Below are 11,775 nucleotides of genomic sequence, written 5' to 3' on the forward strand. Positions count from 1 at the left end.
TCTCAAACCAAACAGGTCACAGTTAAGAAAACAGGCCTCAGAGACACACACACCTAAGTCCCAGCTCTACTCCTAACCAGCTGTGTGACCCTGGATAAACCACTCAGCTTCTCTGGGGCTCAGCTTCCCATCTTTAAAACTGAGACACTGCAGGGGTGTTACGGGAGTGCAGCAGAGCTGTGAGCAACACAAGGGCAGGAATCCTTCCTGTTTTGCTCTTAACCCAGTACGTATGTGGCCCAGAACCTAAGATATTCAGCAAAGGGCAAACTCAGCAGCCCACAGCGGTGGCCATGCCCACCTCCCCCATTTCGCCTGGACCCTCCTTCCCCTGGAGATGTGAGCTGACACTCACGTCCGTAGCTCAGGTCGAACGGTTTCACGGTCTCTCCCTGCTCGCCTGACCTCTGGGCGGCCAGCCTGGCCTCCTTCTCTGCCTCCTCACAGGAAGCTTCGGGGACGTCAGTGGCAGCACGGGTTGCCCGCTCCAGGGTGTAGTGGCCGCTCCCACTGCTGCAGCCAAGACCTCCAGGCAAGGCCTCGTCTGGGGACCTAGAGAGGAAGGAAGATCTCGTCAGCTCAGAAGTGGCCCAAGAAGGTGAAGCTGCATACACGCCCAGCACACACCCAAGCTCAGCCCTGGTCTACGTCATTCCCTCCAGCTGTCCCCTCCACCCAGCAGAAGGGGTGGCTGGTTACACGCTGTCTCGAGCCTGTGGGGAGGCTGCCCCAGACCGCTGCTCCAGCAAAGACCCTGGGAAAGCTGCTCTGTCCTCACCCTCTCCCCTGGCTAGTACTCCTGTCCTTTCCCTTTGCCTACCACACCCAGTAGGGCTACAGAAGAGAGATAAGGGGCAAGGCTTAGAACTGGGCCGCAGAGGGAGCCCAGGCCTCGCTCCACTGCCAGTCCCCTGGGGCAGAAACCAGAAGGAAAGCCAGGTCTTGGCGTCTGGGGCCTAGAAAGCTCCTCCAGATCCACACCGACAAGAACCCACATTCTCCTGTGGCGCCTTGTTCAGAGATACGAGTGAACTACAGGCCAGGCCTCTGTGCCCTGAACCCTTGAGGAGGCTGGGAAGTAGGATAATTGTCTTCCTCGGCACCTGGGCGGGGCCAGAGCCACATCAGGGATGTGGGCTGCACGGGCTCTGCCCCTACCCTGATCCCGGGCCAGCTGTGGGCAGCGAGCAGACACTGAGCACAGGGCACCCACCTCAACACCTCTGAGTCCGGAGAGGCACCCTTTGGGCCTCGGTAACAGTAAACAGCCCCTGTTTACTGCCTGGCTATCACCAAGTGTGGGCGTTATCCCCGGGGTGGAGTTGCTTATCTTTTGTGGAAAAGCAAAGGCACTCAGGGAAGATCTCTCTGCACGGCCAGGAGGCCAGCAATGCCCCAGCGAAGAAACTGCCTGGCACAGTCAGAGGCCGAGGAGTCTGGGGAACAGACCAGTGCTCACCAGGCGCCACGCACAGGGAGCGACCCCAACCGTGTGGTGGTGGCCCTTTGGCTGGACTCCGAGAAGACATACGGAGACTGAACCCTGGAGTGGTACTGGGACAGCCACTCCAGGGGACCACCGGACGGGGCCTCTGGTCTCGGTTCTGAAGCAACAACAACACACCCCAGAGAAGCAGACAGCAGGGTGAGAGCCAATGATGGAGGTGCCCACACACGATGGCCTCGGTGGGCGGTCGCCCTGGAGCACAACGAGAGGGGAGGAGTCGGGGCCCTGACACACGGCGGGACAGCATGCGTGAGGTGCTGCCGGAAACACCGGCTGACAGAACCATAGCAACAAGTAAGAACCCGGGACTCTGCTTCTGGTTTACCTTTTGGCTTTCAGAGGCGTCCCGTTCTGATGACTCTCATAGCGGGGAGAAGTGTCACCGCCACCTGGCCTAACAGACTTCTCCCCAAACCCTCCCGGCTCCAGCTTCCGGGTCTGCCTGTCCACCAGGGGTCTCTGGCCTGAGAAGCTCCGCTTGGCCAGCTCCTTCTTCTCGCCTGCGCTCACCCCAGGGGGGCCGCCATCAGCCTGGGGGTCCAGCTCGGGGCCGGCCCGCCGCTCCCGCCTCTCACTGAAGTCACTGCTCTCGGAGGCCGTCTCCCACTCCTCGTTGGCATGGTCGGAGGAGTTCTGATAGGCGAGCTCAGGGGACCTGCGGCCTGAGGCGCTGCTCCTGTCCCCGGGGCAGGGTCTGGGACGGCCCGGCCACTGGCCGGCCACCAGAGGTGGCTCGTCCTCCGGCCCCCACAGGCCCAGGGCCTCCCGTTCTTGCCGGAGGCGCCGGAAGCGGGGCGGCTTGTCCTGGCGTGGGGGCCGCCTTCGCCGGAAGGGCCGGTTCTCTGTGTTTTCGGACTCTGCAGCGTGGTCATCTTGGAAGAAGGCCCTCCGGTCCTCCAGGCGGCCATCTTCGAAGCCCCGGGAGCCCAAGGCGTCGGGGCGTCTGTAGGCGTCTGGGATATAGTCTCTGTCTAAGGGCCGCCGGGCCCCACACGCATCAGGGGGGCCAGGCTCCTGCCAGGAGGCGCCAGGACCCCGGCTGGGCCAAGGGGCCACCTCCTTGGCCGCGAAGGTTCTCCGGCTGTATGCACAGTTGCTCAGGCGCGGGGGTAGGGCACGCCCGAAGGCCCGGGGGCCTCGGTTCTTGGCCTCAGGCCCACCGTGGTCCTCGGGGTGCATCCTGCCGGACCGCCAGGACTCCCTGAAGTCGCCCTTCCTTCCCGTGGCCTCCTCCCGCTCCGGGAGCGTGCCCTCATCCCCAGGCTCGGCGCCTCGCTGCCGCCGCCGCTTGGGAAGCTCCTCGTACTCAGAGCCCTCGCTGTGGGTCTCGCTGGCAATCCTCCGCCGGGGCTTGGCCCGGGGGAAGTCATCCGGCGGCCCAAACTCCCGCGGCCCCCGGCCCCGGCCACTCCTCTGACTGCCGCTGTAGAGGCCCCGTGCCCCAAGGACGCCCCCGCCACACAGGCCACTACCAGTGGGCCGCCCGCGGAAGGTGAACTCTCGGAACCCGCGGCCTCGGCCCCGGGCTGGCCCCCGGCCCCCAAAGGCTTGCTCCTCATCAATAAAGATCCAGTTATTCCTCTTGGTCGGGGGTGTGTGGCTGGCCTCCCTGGAGGGTCTGGCCTCCGGGGCCCCATCAGGCTTGTTGTCCTCCTCGGGACAGCTGGCCTCACGGCCCAAGCTGCCACGGGCTGAGCCCTGGTCCTCTGAGGTGGCCAGGGCCACATTGGCCAGTGCGGGGTCGTTCTCTTGGTCCTCATCCTCAGCCACTTCATGGACAGGCCCCGTCTCCCGGGCCAGGCGGGTGTTCCCCTCTGCCAGCTCCGGCTTTACTTTCTCGAGCTCCTTCTCCTTGTCCTCCACCTTGAGGGCCTTTAAGACAGGTTTCTTGATGGGGCCGGACCTACGGGTCCTGCTGGTCTGCTCCGGGTGCTGGCTGCTGGTGCCCCGGGCTTCTGGCGTCCACTCAGGCTCCAGAGCCGGCGGCTTGCTTGGGCTCCCTTCCTTCTCCCAGGAGGAGACGCTGAAGGGTGGCTCCTCCCGTGGTACCTCCTTCTCAACCGCAGCGTCTGGGTCGACAACCTTTGACTGGTGGTTCACATCCCAGTCACCATACTCAGGCTTTTTCTCCGTGGGGGCAAAGTCAGGCTCCAGTGGGGAGCACCTGAGGTTTGGGGTGTGACTCACAGGAGTGCCTGCTTCCTGACCATTTTCTTGGGGTGGAAACAAAAGCTCCTGGCCTACTCTCTGAGAGGAGACACGGGAGTCACAGTCTGCTGGGGCCTTCTTGTCAGAAGCGCTCAAGTACTCCTGCCCTCTCTCCTCAAGGAGCTCGCGCTGGGCACTCAAGCCCCCTGACCTTCCGGGGGAGGCAGAGTAAGAGCTTTCACTCCTGAAAAGGAACCAGAAAAATCAGTCAATGTGATTGGAGCCTGGTTCCTGGTTTCCATGCTGAACACAGTTTAAAAAAAAAAAATCTTTTTTCTAAACGAAAAAGAAAAAAACATAGGCACGAACATTCGCTCTATCTTTAAACAGGCCTCAGAGATGCTGGGCCATGGGCTGGTGGCGGCCCCTGGAGTCCAGAGTGATGATCAGTGGCTGGTGGACTCCACGAACAGCTGGGCATCCTCTGGTTCAAACACGCTGGAGCCGGAAAGTCCAAGAAGAGTCTGGGGTGCTGGGCCGGCAGAGCCAGCTCACCTTACTTTCACAGGAAGGAGCCGTAACACACATGCTCAACCCCACCCCACGGCCCTGGCCCAAGATTCTGTGGGATTTGCCTCTGACCCCAGGATTCCTCCTTGACCTTCAGTCACCATCGGAGCCTCTCACATGAAAGCACCCAGCCATCCTCATCTCACTCTCCTTTCCCAGAGCACACTGATCTCTCTCAAGGCGCCCCTTTCCTGAGGGCGGTGTCTCCCGGGACGGCCTCCTCCCAGAGCCCATCTCACTGAGGACCGAGATTCCTCCTTCAGCTGCAAGGCAGCAGGACCAAGTGTCACCTCACCTGACATGCATGTCCATGGCCAAATTGTCGCTGGATTTCGGGTGGGGCAGCGAGTAGCCCTTGCTCTGCAATGCCATGTAACCCTCGGGGCTCCACACGGGGGCGGGGTCAATGGCGGTCACCTTCCTTTCTGGCAGCGGGGGCACACAGCTCTGGTCCTCAGAGCGACAGGCAGTCCCACTAAGGGAATCCGGGGGCATTATGGGTTTCATCAATCCTGAAGAAGGCAAACAGCCAATTGGTCACCTCGTTCAGCAAGCCATGGGTCGCCCACAGGCCCAGAGGAGACGAGCTGCCCCGACCATCCCGCGGATGCGGCAGCCCACCTGCTTCACGTCATCTGATCATAGAGCCTCCAAAAGCACACAGGCACGCCATCTGAAAGGCCTGTTTGAAGGCCCTGGAGGTCCAATCTTAGTTCCCGATGAAGATCCCCTATGTTGACAGATGTTAAACAACTGGCAGATGGAAACAGGACACAACCAACTAGAGAGCCCGTGGCTGGCAGCAGAAAGCTAAGGGGCCAGACAGCCAGCAGCGGGAGATGCCCGAGGGTCTCCTGCACAGACACAGGGAAGATGAGCTACACTCCAGGAAGCCTACATGCACCCAGGAGCCAGCGTCTGCCTGCTTCCAAACCCTACAAGAAGATCCAGGAAGCCTACATGCACCCAGGAGCCAGCGTCTGCCTGCTTCCAAACCCTACAAGAAGATCCAGGAAGCCTACATGCACCCAGGAGCCAGCGTCTGCCTGCTTCCAAACCCTACAAGAAGATCCAGGAAGCCTACATGCACCCAGGAGCCAGCGTCTGCCTGCTTCCAAACCCTACAAGAAGATCCAGGAAGCCTACATGCACCCAGGAGCCAGCGTCTGCCTGCTTGCAAACCCTACAAGAAGATTCAGAAAGGGGTCTGGACTTCAGCTCTGCTTGTTTCTGCCCCTGAGCTTATAGTGATAATCCACATTCTCTCCAGGGAACGGGAGAAGGGGACACACAGATGACAATTCTTAACTGGCCCGAGGAAACAGGGATAAGCTGACATCTCGGTCCAACCAGATACAAACCAGCCTGGGAGACAGCACCCCCTCACTAGGGCCCCTCTGTCCAGTTCTAACAGATGGGATGCTGTAGACGACATTGAAGGCCTCCCATTTGGCCAGAGTCTGTGTAGAAAAGAGGGTCTGATTTTTCAGATATTTCACAAAGCTAATTACTGGCCAGCAATGTTTTTTGTGCCCATTTTTAAAGCTGAGATAATCTGATCAGGAAAATGATTCTGCATCAGGCTAGTGGTTTTATACTTTCTTTCAGCTGTGGATGCTCTGTCCAAAGGTTACCAATATACAACTCCGGCACAAAGGTAGTCTGAGTCATGTGGTGGCGAGGACCCTCTCTGGAATCCTAAAATTACACCCCGTTCATTAAGTATTGATCACGAGGTAGGCAGAACTGCTCAGCACCACACAGAGCTATTTTTGGCAATATGGCAGCTCATCACCTGAAAAAAACCTCCTATCACAAAAACACTGCACAAAACATATTACACATTTCACTTGCAGAGCTCTGCTCCCCAAAACCAGGAATCCCCCAGGGAGCGGAAACCACAGCCGTGGGCAAGAGCCATGTGCCAGAGGCACGAGCCAGGGCTCCTGAGAGGGGACGCAGGGACACATCTGTTAGATGTAGTAGCCTATAGCTGTGCTCCTAAATACCACCCCCTCACCGCTCCCGACAAGAGATGAGGCTTCTCTGCATAAGGCAGAGAATTACAGCCGAGGTGCTGCTTACACAAAGACCCTCAAAGGGCTATGCATTCAATTACAAGGCAGACCAGAAAAACCTCACACTTTTTAGGACAGGGAGATGATTGAGCTAGTGTCCCGGCCAGGGTCAGGTCAGGGAAAACAGTCCCCAGTGAGGAATTCATGGCTGCATGCCAGCTTTCACACAGGCTTGGGGGTAGTAGAGTGGAGTTCAGATTTACACCCCTAGAATTCTCCAAAAACTTCCTGAGTTACAATGAAAGGTAGTTCTAGGCTGGTAGATGAAAATACAGAGCCACCCTGGAGGGATACACTCTCAAACGAAGCTACACCGAGTCCCCAAGGTAAGAATAGCTCTGCCGGAAACGAACTTATGCGTCAAAACTCCCAGAACATCGCCGGGAAAGCAATCCATCACGAGTCCACAGCACGTCCACGGGATCACGCACCGTTCCGCAAAAACTTCAGAACACAGCACGTCCACGGGATCACGCACCATTCCCCAAGAACTCCAGAACACAGCACGTCCACGGGATCACGCACCGTTCCCCAAGAACTTCAGAACACAGCACGTCCACGGGATCACGCACCGTTCCCCAAGAACTTCAGAACACAGCACGTCCACGGGATCACGCACCATTCCCCAAGAACTCCAGAACACAGCACGTCCACGGGATCACGCACCGTTCCCCAAGAACTTCAGAACACAGCACGTCCATGGGATCACGCACCGTTCCCCAAGAACTTCAGGAACAGATCGAAACGTTAAACACCAGAGAATTACGGTTTACTTGATTAAAAGCAAATAAGAAGGAACTGAAAACTCACAAAAAATGTAAGACACGAGAAAAAAAGATTTGAGAGGAAAAGCCTAGTAATAATACAGTCACTGAAATTAAAAACCCACTGGACAGTAAAAAATACAGACAGCAGATGAGGCACAGCTTGGGAGAACGAGGAATTAGAGAATAATTCCAGGCATTTTCCCAGAAGGCACCACAGACATCAGCTCTCATGTATTCGAGAGACTCGGAGGCAATGTGCGAAGCAGCCTGATGATGCAGGCATTCGTACAGCACAGTCAGCACAAATACTCGAAGTGGGCGACACAGGCAGAAAGGACACAGAGAATGAAAGAAGGCAAACAGTCAACACAGTAATTAGAAGAGAAACTCCCAGAAGTGATGAAAGCAATACAACCTCAGATGTGAGCACTGTGCGTTTTAAGCAGAATAAAGTAAGGATGGATATAGATACATACCTAGACACAGCATTTTGAGAAAGAACTACAGGAGGCCAAAGACAAAGCGGTCTTAAAGCAACACAGACTAGACACAGGAGCCAGAAGAAAAGGAATACTATCTTCACAGCCCTGAAAGAAAGTGACCGCAAGCCTAGAGTTCCATACCCAGCTGCGCTATCGTTCAAGAGAAAGGCTGCCGTAGGTGAAAAATAGTGCTCAGTTGCGTAGAACTCTGCAGCCCCATGGACTGTAGCCAGTCAGGTTCCTCTGTCTATGGGATTCCGCAGGCAAGAATACTGAGGTGGGGTGCCATTTTCTCCTCCAGGGGATCTTTTAGACCCAGGTTTGGAACCCATGTCTCCTGCACTGGCAGGCAAATTCTTTACCACTAGTGCCACCTGGGAAACCCCATGTGAAGAATACGTATTGCCAAAAAACTTTCGTAGAGCCCTTGACAGAACGTATGTTCTGAAAAAAATAAATGGAACCCAGATGGAAGGATAAGCAGCAAAGACACTAGTAAACACGGAGGCAGATCTGAACAAGCATGGATTGAATAAAACAGCAAAGAGAATAATTTGGTAAGCATCAAAACAAGGGAAGAATTAAAATTCCAGGCAAAGATTAAAAGGCTCCTGAATCAGAGCTCAGGTTCAGGGTAATCTGATTAGCCTCTGTTAAGTCAAGGGTGCGTGTCAGAATTTAACCTAACCACTCACAGTGGAAACAGAATGGAGAAGGAAAACAAAGAGAAGACTTGACACCCACGCCCCCAATCTAAAGGGAGCAACTTTGGTGACTAAAGTCACAGCTGACACATCTTAAACGTGCAAAGACATTCTCCTCCACAAAGGGCTCAGGCTGACAATAAAAAGTTGGGGTAAAAAGACACCACCCGAATACTAATCAAAAGAAAACTGGACTGAAATTATCATCAGATAAAGCAGACGTTAAAGACAGAAAACCCAAGAAACAAAGGTGCTATATGAAGATACAAGAAACAAGATGCAGTCATCTCAAGCCTATATGCTTCCAGGTAGGTCAAACAAAAACTGACATGATTACAAGATTTGACAAACCCACAATCACGGTGGAAAATGTTCACACACCTCTTAGAAACTGATCAAGGGGATAAAAAAAACTGTGATGATAGATATTTATACAGCACAGTTAGCAGGCACACTTTAATGGACCATGTCCAATAGGAGAATATATTCTTTTCAAGCCCCTGAGTGAAGTTTGATCTGCCGCTTGTTAAAAATAAAGTTTTATTGAAAAGCAACCACACCTATTCACTTACTATTGTCTATAGCTGTTTTTGTTCTACAACAGCAAAACTGGAGTAGCAGTTCAAAGACTAAAATATTTATTATCTGGTATTAATGGAAAAAAATTGTGACTGCTGGTCTGTATCATACAGACCATGATATATGACCAACAGGCAGCCACAGTAGAAATTAACAACATACGGATGATATTAAAACTCTGTATTTGGAAATTTTACAATATACCATTAAAAATCACTCAAAATCAGACTAATATTTAAAACTGTACAGTAATAAAAATGTTATTTTAAAACTCAGTGGCTCATAAACTCGGGTGAGATGTAAATACATCAGAAAACTCAGAAACTAGTGATCTAATTAAGCATCCAACATAATTGGAAAAAGAACAAAATAATTTCAGTGGAAATAATGGGGGGGGGCAGAAATTAATGAAATAAAAGCCAAATAAAAGGCAGGAATTAAGAACCTCAAAAGATACTTTTTTAAAAATGGCATTAAAAAAACGGCATTTGATAAACCTTGGGAAAGACTAATCAATGAAAAAAGAGAACACAAAAAGAACACTTAAGAACGGAAAGAGGGACAAAACTACGTGGCAGAGATATGAAAATTAACAAAGACAATTTATGATTCAGAATCTTAAAGCCTCTTCCTAACAATTGTTTGTGGGAGGCACTACTACACACTCGTTTTGCAAACAAGGAAGTTATAACACAGACTGGATATGTGACTTGCAAAGAGGTCAGACTGGAATCCAGGTGGGGTCTGTCTACCTCCCAAGGCCATGCCCTTGACCACACCACACACCCTGGCCTTCACTGCACCTTGGTGCTTACCTGAAGGATGCAGGGCCGAGGGGTAGAAATCCACTGGGGTCCGAGTAGGCGGGATCCGGGGGTCCATGTAGGAGGGTATCATCATCCACCTGGGGTCGAAGCCCAGCATCTGCGGGTGGTGCGGGTAGAAGGCGCGCTGCGGGTGGGACGGCGGAGGGTACACCGGCTGCCAGTGCTGCGTCTTGTACAGCTGCTCCTGGCAGAGAGAGACCGGGCTGCACAGGTGCCGTGGTGCCCGCACACACACGCCTCCAGGGAAAACCCACCAGACAGAAGACCAGAGAGGGCAGGCCCCAGTGTACGCATGACCACGTTCAGGCCCGGGCCCTCTCCCAGGATGGATGCACAGTCATCCCATCGTCACACGGGGCCCTCAGGCTCCTCCACTACACACGGCAGCTTGGCTGCTCACGCAGATCAAAGGCTCTCCCGGAGCTGACACATGACCAGCACCCTTCCCAGAGCACCCTCCCCAGTGCTCCTCCCCTTCCCCAGCCCCCACTGTCCCTTCAATTCGCTCTCCACACTCCAATGCCCTGGCCACGGCCAGAGTCTTCCTGGGCTCTCCACAGCTCTCCATCCAACAGCCGGAATCCCACAGGGCTGCATGTGATCTGCAGGGTCCTGCGGGTCCTGACCCATCTGCCTCTCCAGCATCACCTCCCACTACTGCCCCGGCCTCCAGTCCACACACCTGCCTGCCGCCTGCTTCAGGCCTTGGAAACATGCTGGGCCATCTGTTCCCTGGGCCCCAAACCTGCTCACCCACACCCCTCCTTCAGGTTTCAGCTTAAAGAGAACTTCCTCTGGGAAGCCTGCCACAAGTTCCAAGGAAGATCAGGTCGCCTGTTCTCAGCGCTCACAACACTGATGTTTCTCCTGCGGTTGCCTCCCTCCCTGTATCAGGGGATCGCGAGTCAAGTTCACACAGCCCGCTCACCTCTACTGCCAGACGTGGTGTGGAAAAAGTTCACTGCATGAATGGATGAACTAACACTTCAACAGAGTATTAAAAATCAAGGACCCAGACCCAGCGAGGGTTCACTTCAGACCTGCTCCACAGCACCGATGACCCCTGGGGCTTCCCTCACAAGTGCATCCCGAACCAGCGTCCTAGGCAGACACAGGTGCAGTCAAACAAGCGGGACAGCTGGCCCAGCACACCCTATCCCAGCCGGCTGGCTCAACTCCAGCCTGGGCTGGGTTCCCCGGATGGCTCACCGGGGGCCCTAGCACCTCTTAGGAGCGCTCAGCACTCAGTAAGTAGAGCTCTCCAGGGCTCTGCCCACAGCTCCTCCTCCTGTCTAGACCCCAGGTCCCCAGGGAAGCTGACCAGACAGTCCATTTGCCAGACTCCCTCAGGCTATTCTGGCATGTTCAGCCTTCCTCCTACTCTTCAGGAAGGATTTACCTGTCACTGCCCATCCCCACCCTCCCCAGAAGACTTCCCTAGAGCAGCTGTTACGACTGTGTCTGGCTGGAGTGACTCCAGAGATCTCTCCAGTCGGCAGTAAATCTTCACCAAGTCCAGGAGTGACTGCACGGCGCCTGCTCACGGTACAAAACTATAGCAGCACAATGAGCGCACCTAACTGTCTAGAACACAGGCCACGGTGGGCTTCTGGAATGCTTCCTAGGAGCCCAAGGAAAATAGGGTCTGGGGTGAACGTTGTAAAGGCAACTTTAAAAAAATTTTGGGTAAAGGTACAAAATTTGATCTGTTTCCCCAGGGCACCCAGGTTTTGGAACATTTTCGATTACTAACAATAATTTACCAGACTTCCCTGGGGGTCCAGTGGTTAAGAATCCACCTTTCAATGCAGGGACACGGATTGATCCCTGGTCAGGGAACTAAGATCCCACATGCCATAGGGCACCTAAGCCTACGCTCTGCAACCAGAGAAGCTGACATGCCACCGCGAAGACCCAGCACAGCCAAAACAAAGAGAGAGACTCAATCTTTTAAGAACATTGATGGAACACCAATAAAGACACTACTGGACCATCGATAAACTAGTCTACAGGCATCACAGAACCCCTCACCGCCACGCAGAGGCAGGGCTTCATTCCTTCCACTTCACACTGACCTGTCCTAGGCCCCACATGGCTAGATAAGCAGAACCCA

At 54.4% G+C, this 11,775-nt stretch overlaps 1 protein-coding gene across 1 annotated transcript in view; it reads right to left on the reverse strand.

The window, feature by feature from the left end:
• PRRC2B (proline rich coiled-coil 2B) overlaps positions 1-11,775 on the reverse strand; it is an 85,099-nt gene that overhangs the window by 19,387 nt on the left and 53,937 nt on the right. Inside the window, exons 14-17 of the mRNA XM_068988187.1 lie at positions 9,651-9,843; positions 4,521-4,737; positions 1,833-3,899; positions 356-552 (exon numbers count right to left, since the gene is read on the reverse strand). Coding sequence (XP_068844288.1) covers positions 356-552; positions 1,833-3,899; positions 4,521-4,737; positions 9,651-9,843 — 2,674 coding nt within the window. The remainder of the gene's footprint in view (positions 1-355; positions 553-1,832; positions 3,900-4,520; positions 4,738-9,650; positions 9,844-11,775) is intronic.

This window comes from Capricornis sumatraensis, chromosome 1, assembly GCF_032405125.1.
Source record: "Capricornis sumatraensis isolate serow.1 chromosome 1, serow.2, whole genome shotgun sequence".
Lineage (NCBI taxonomy): Eukaryota > Metazoa > Chordata > Mammalia > Artiodactyla > Bovidae > Capricornis > Capricornis sumatraensis.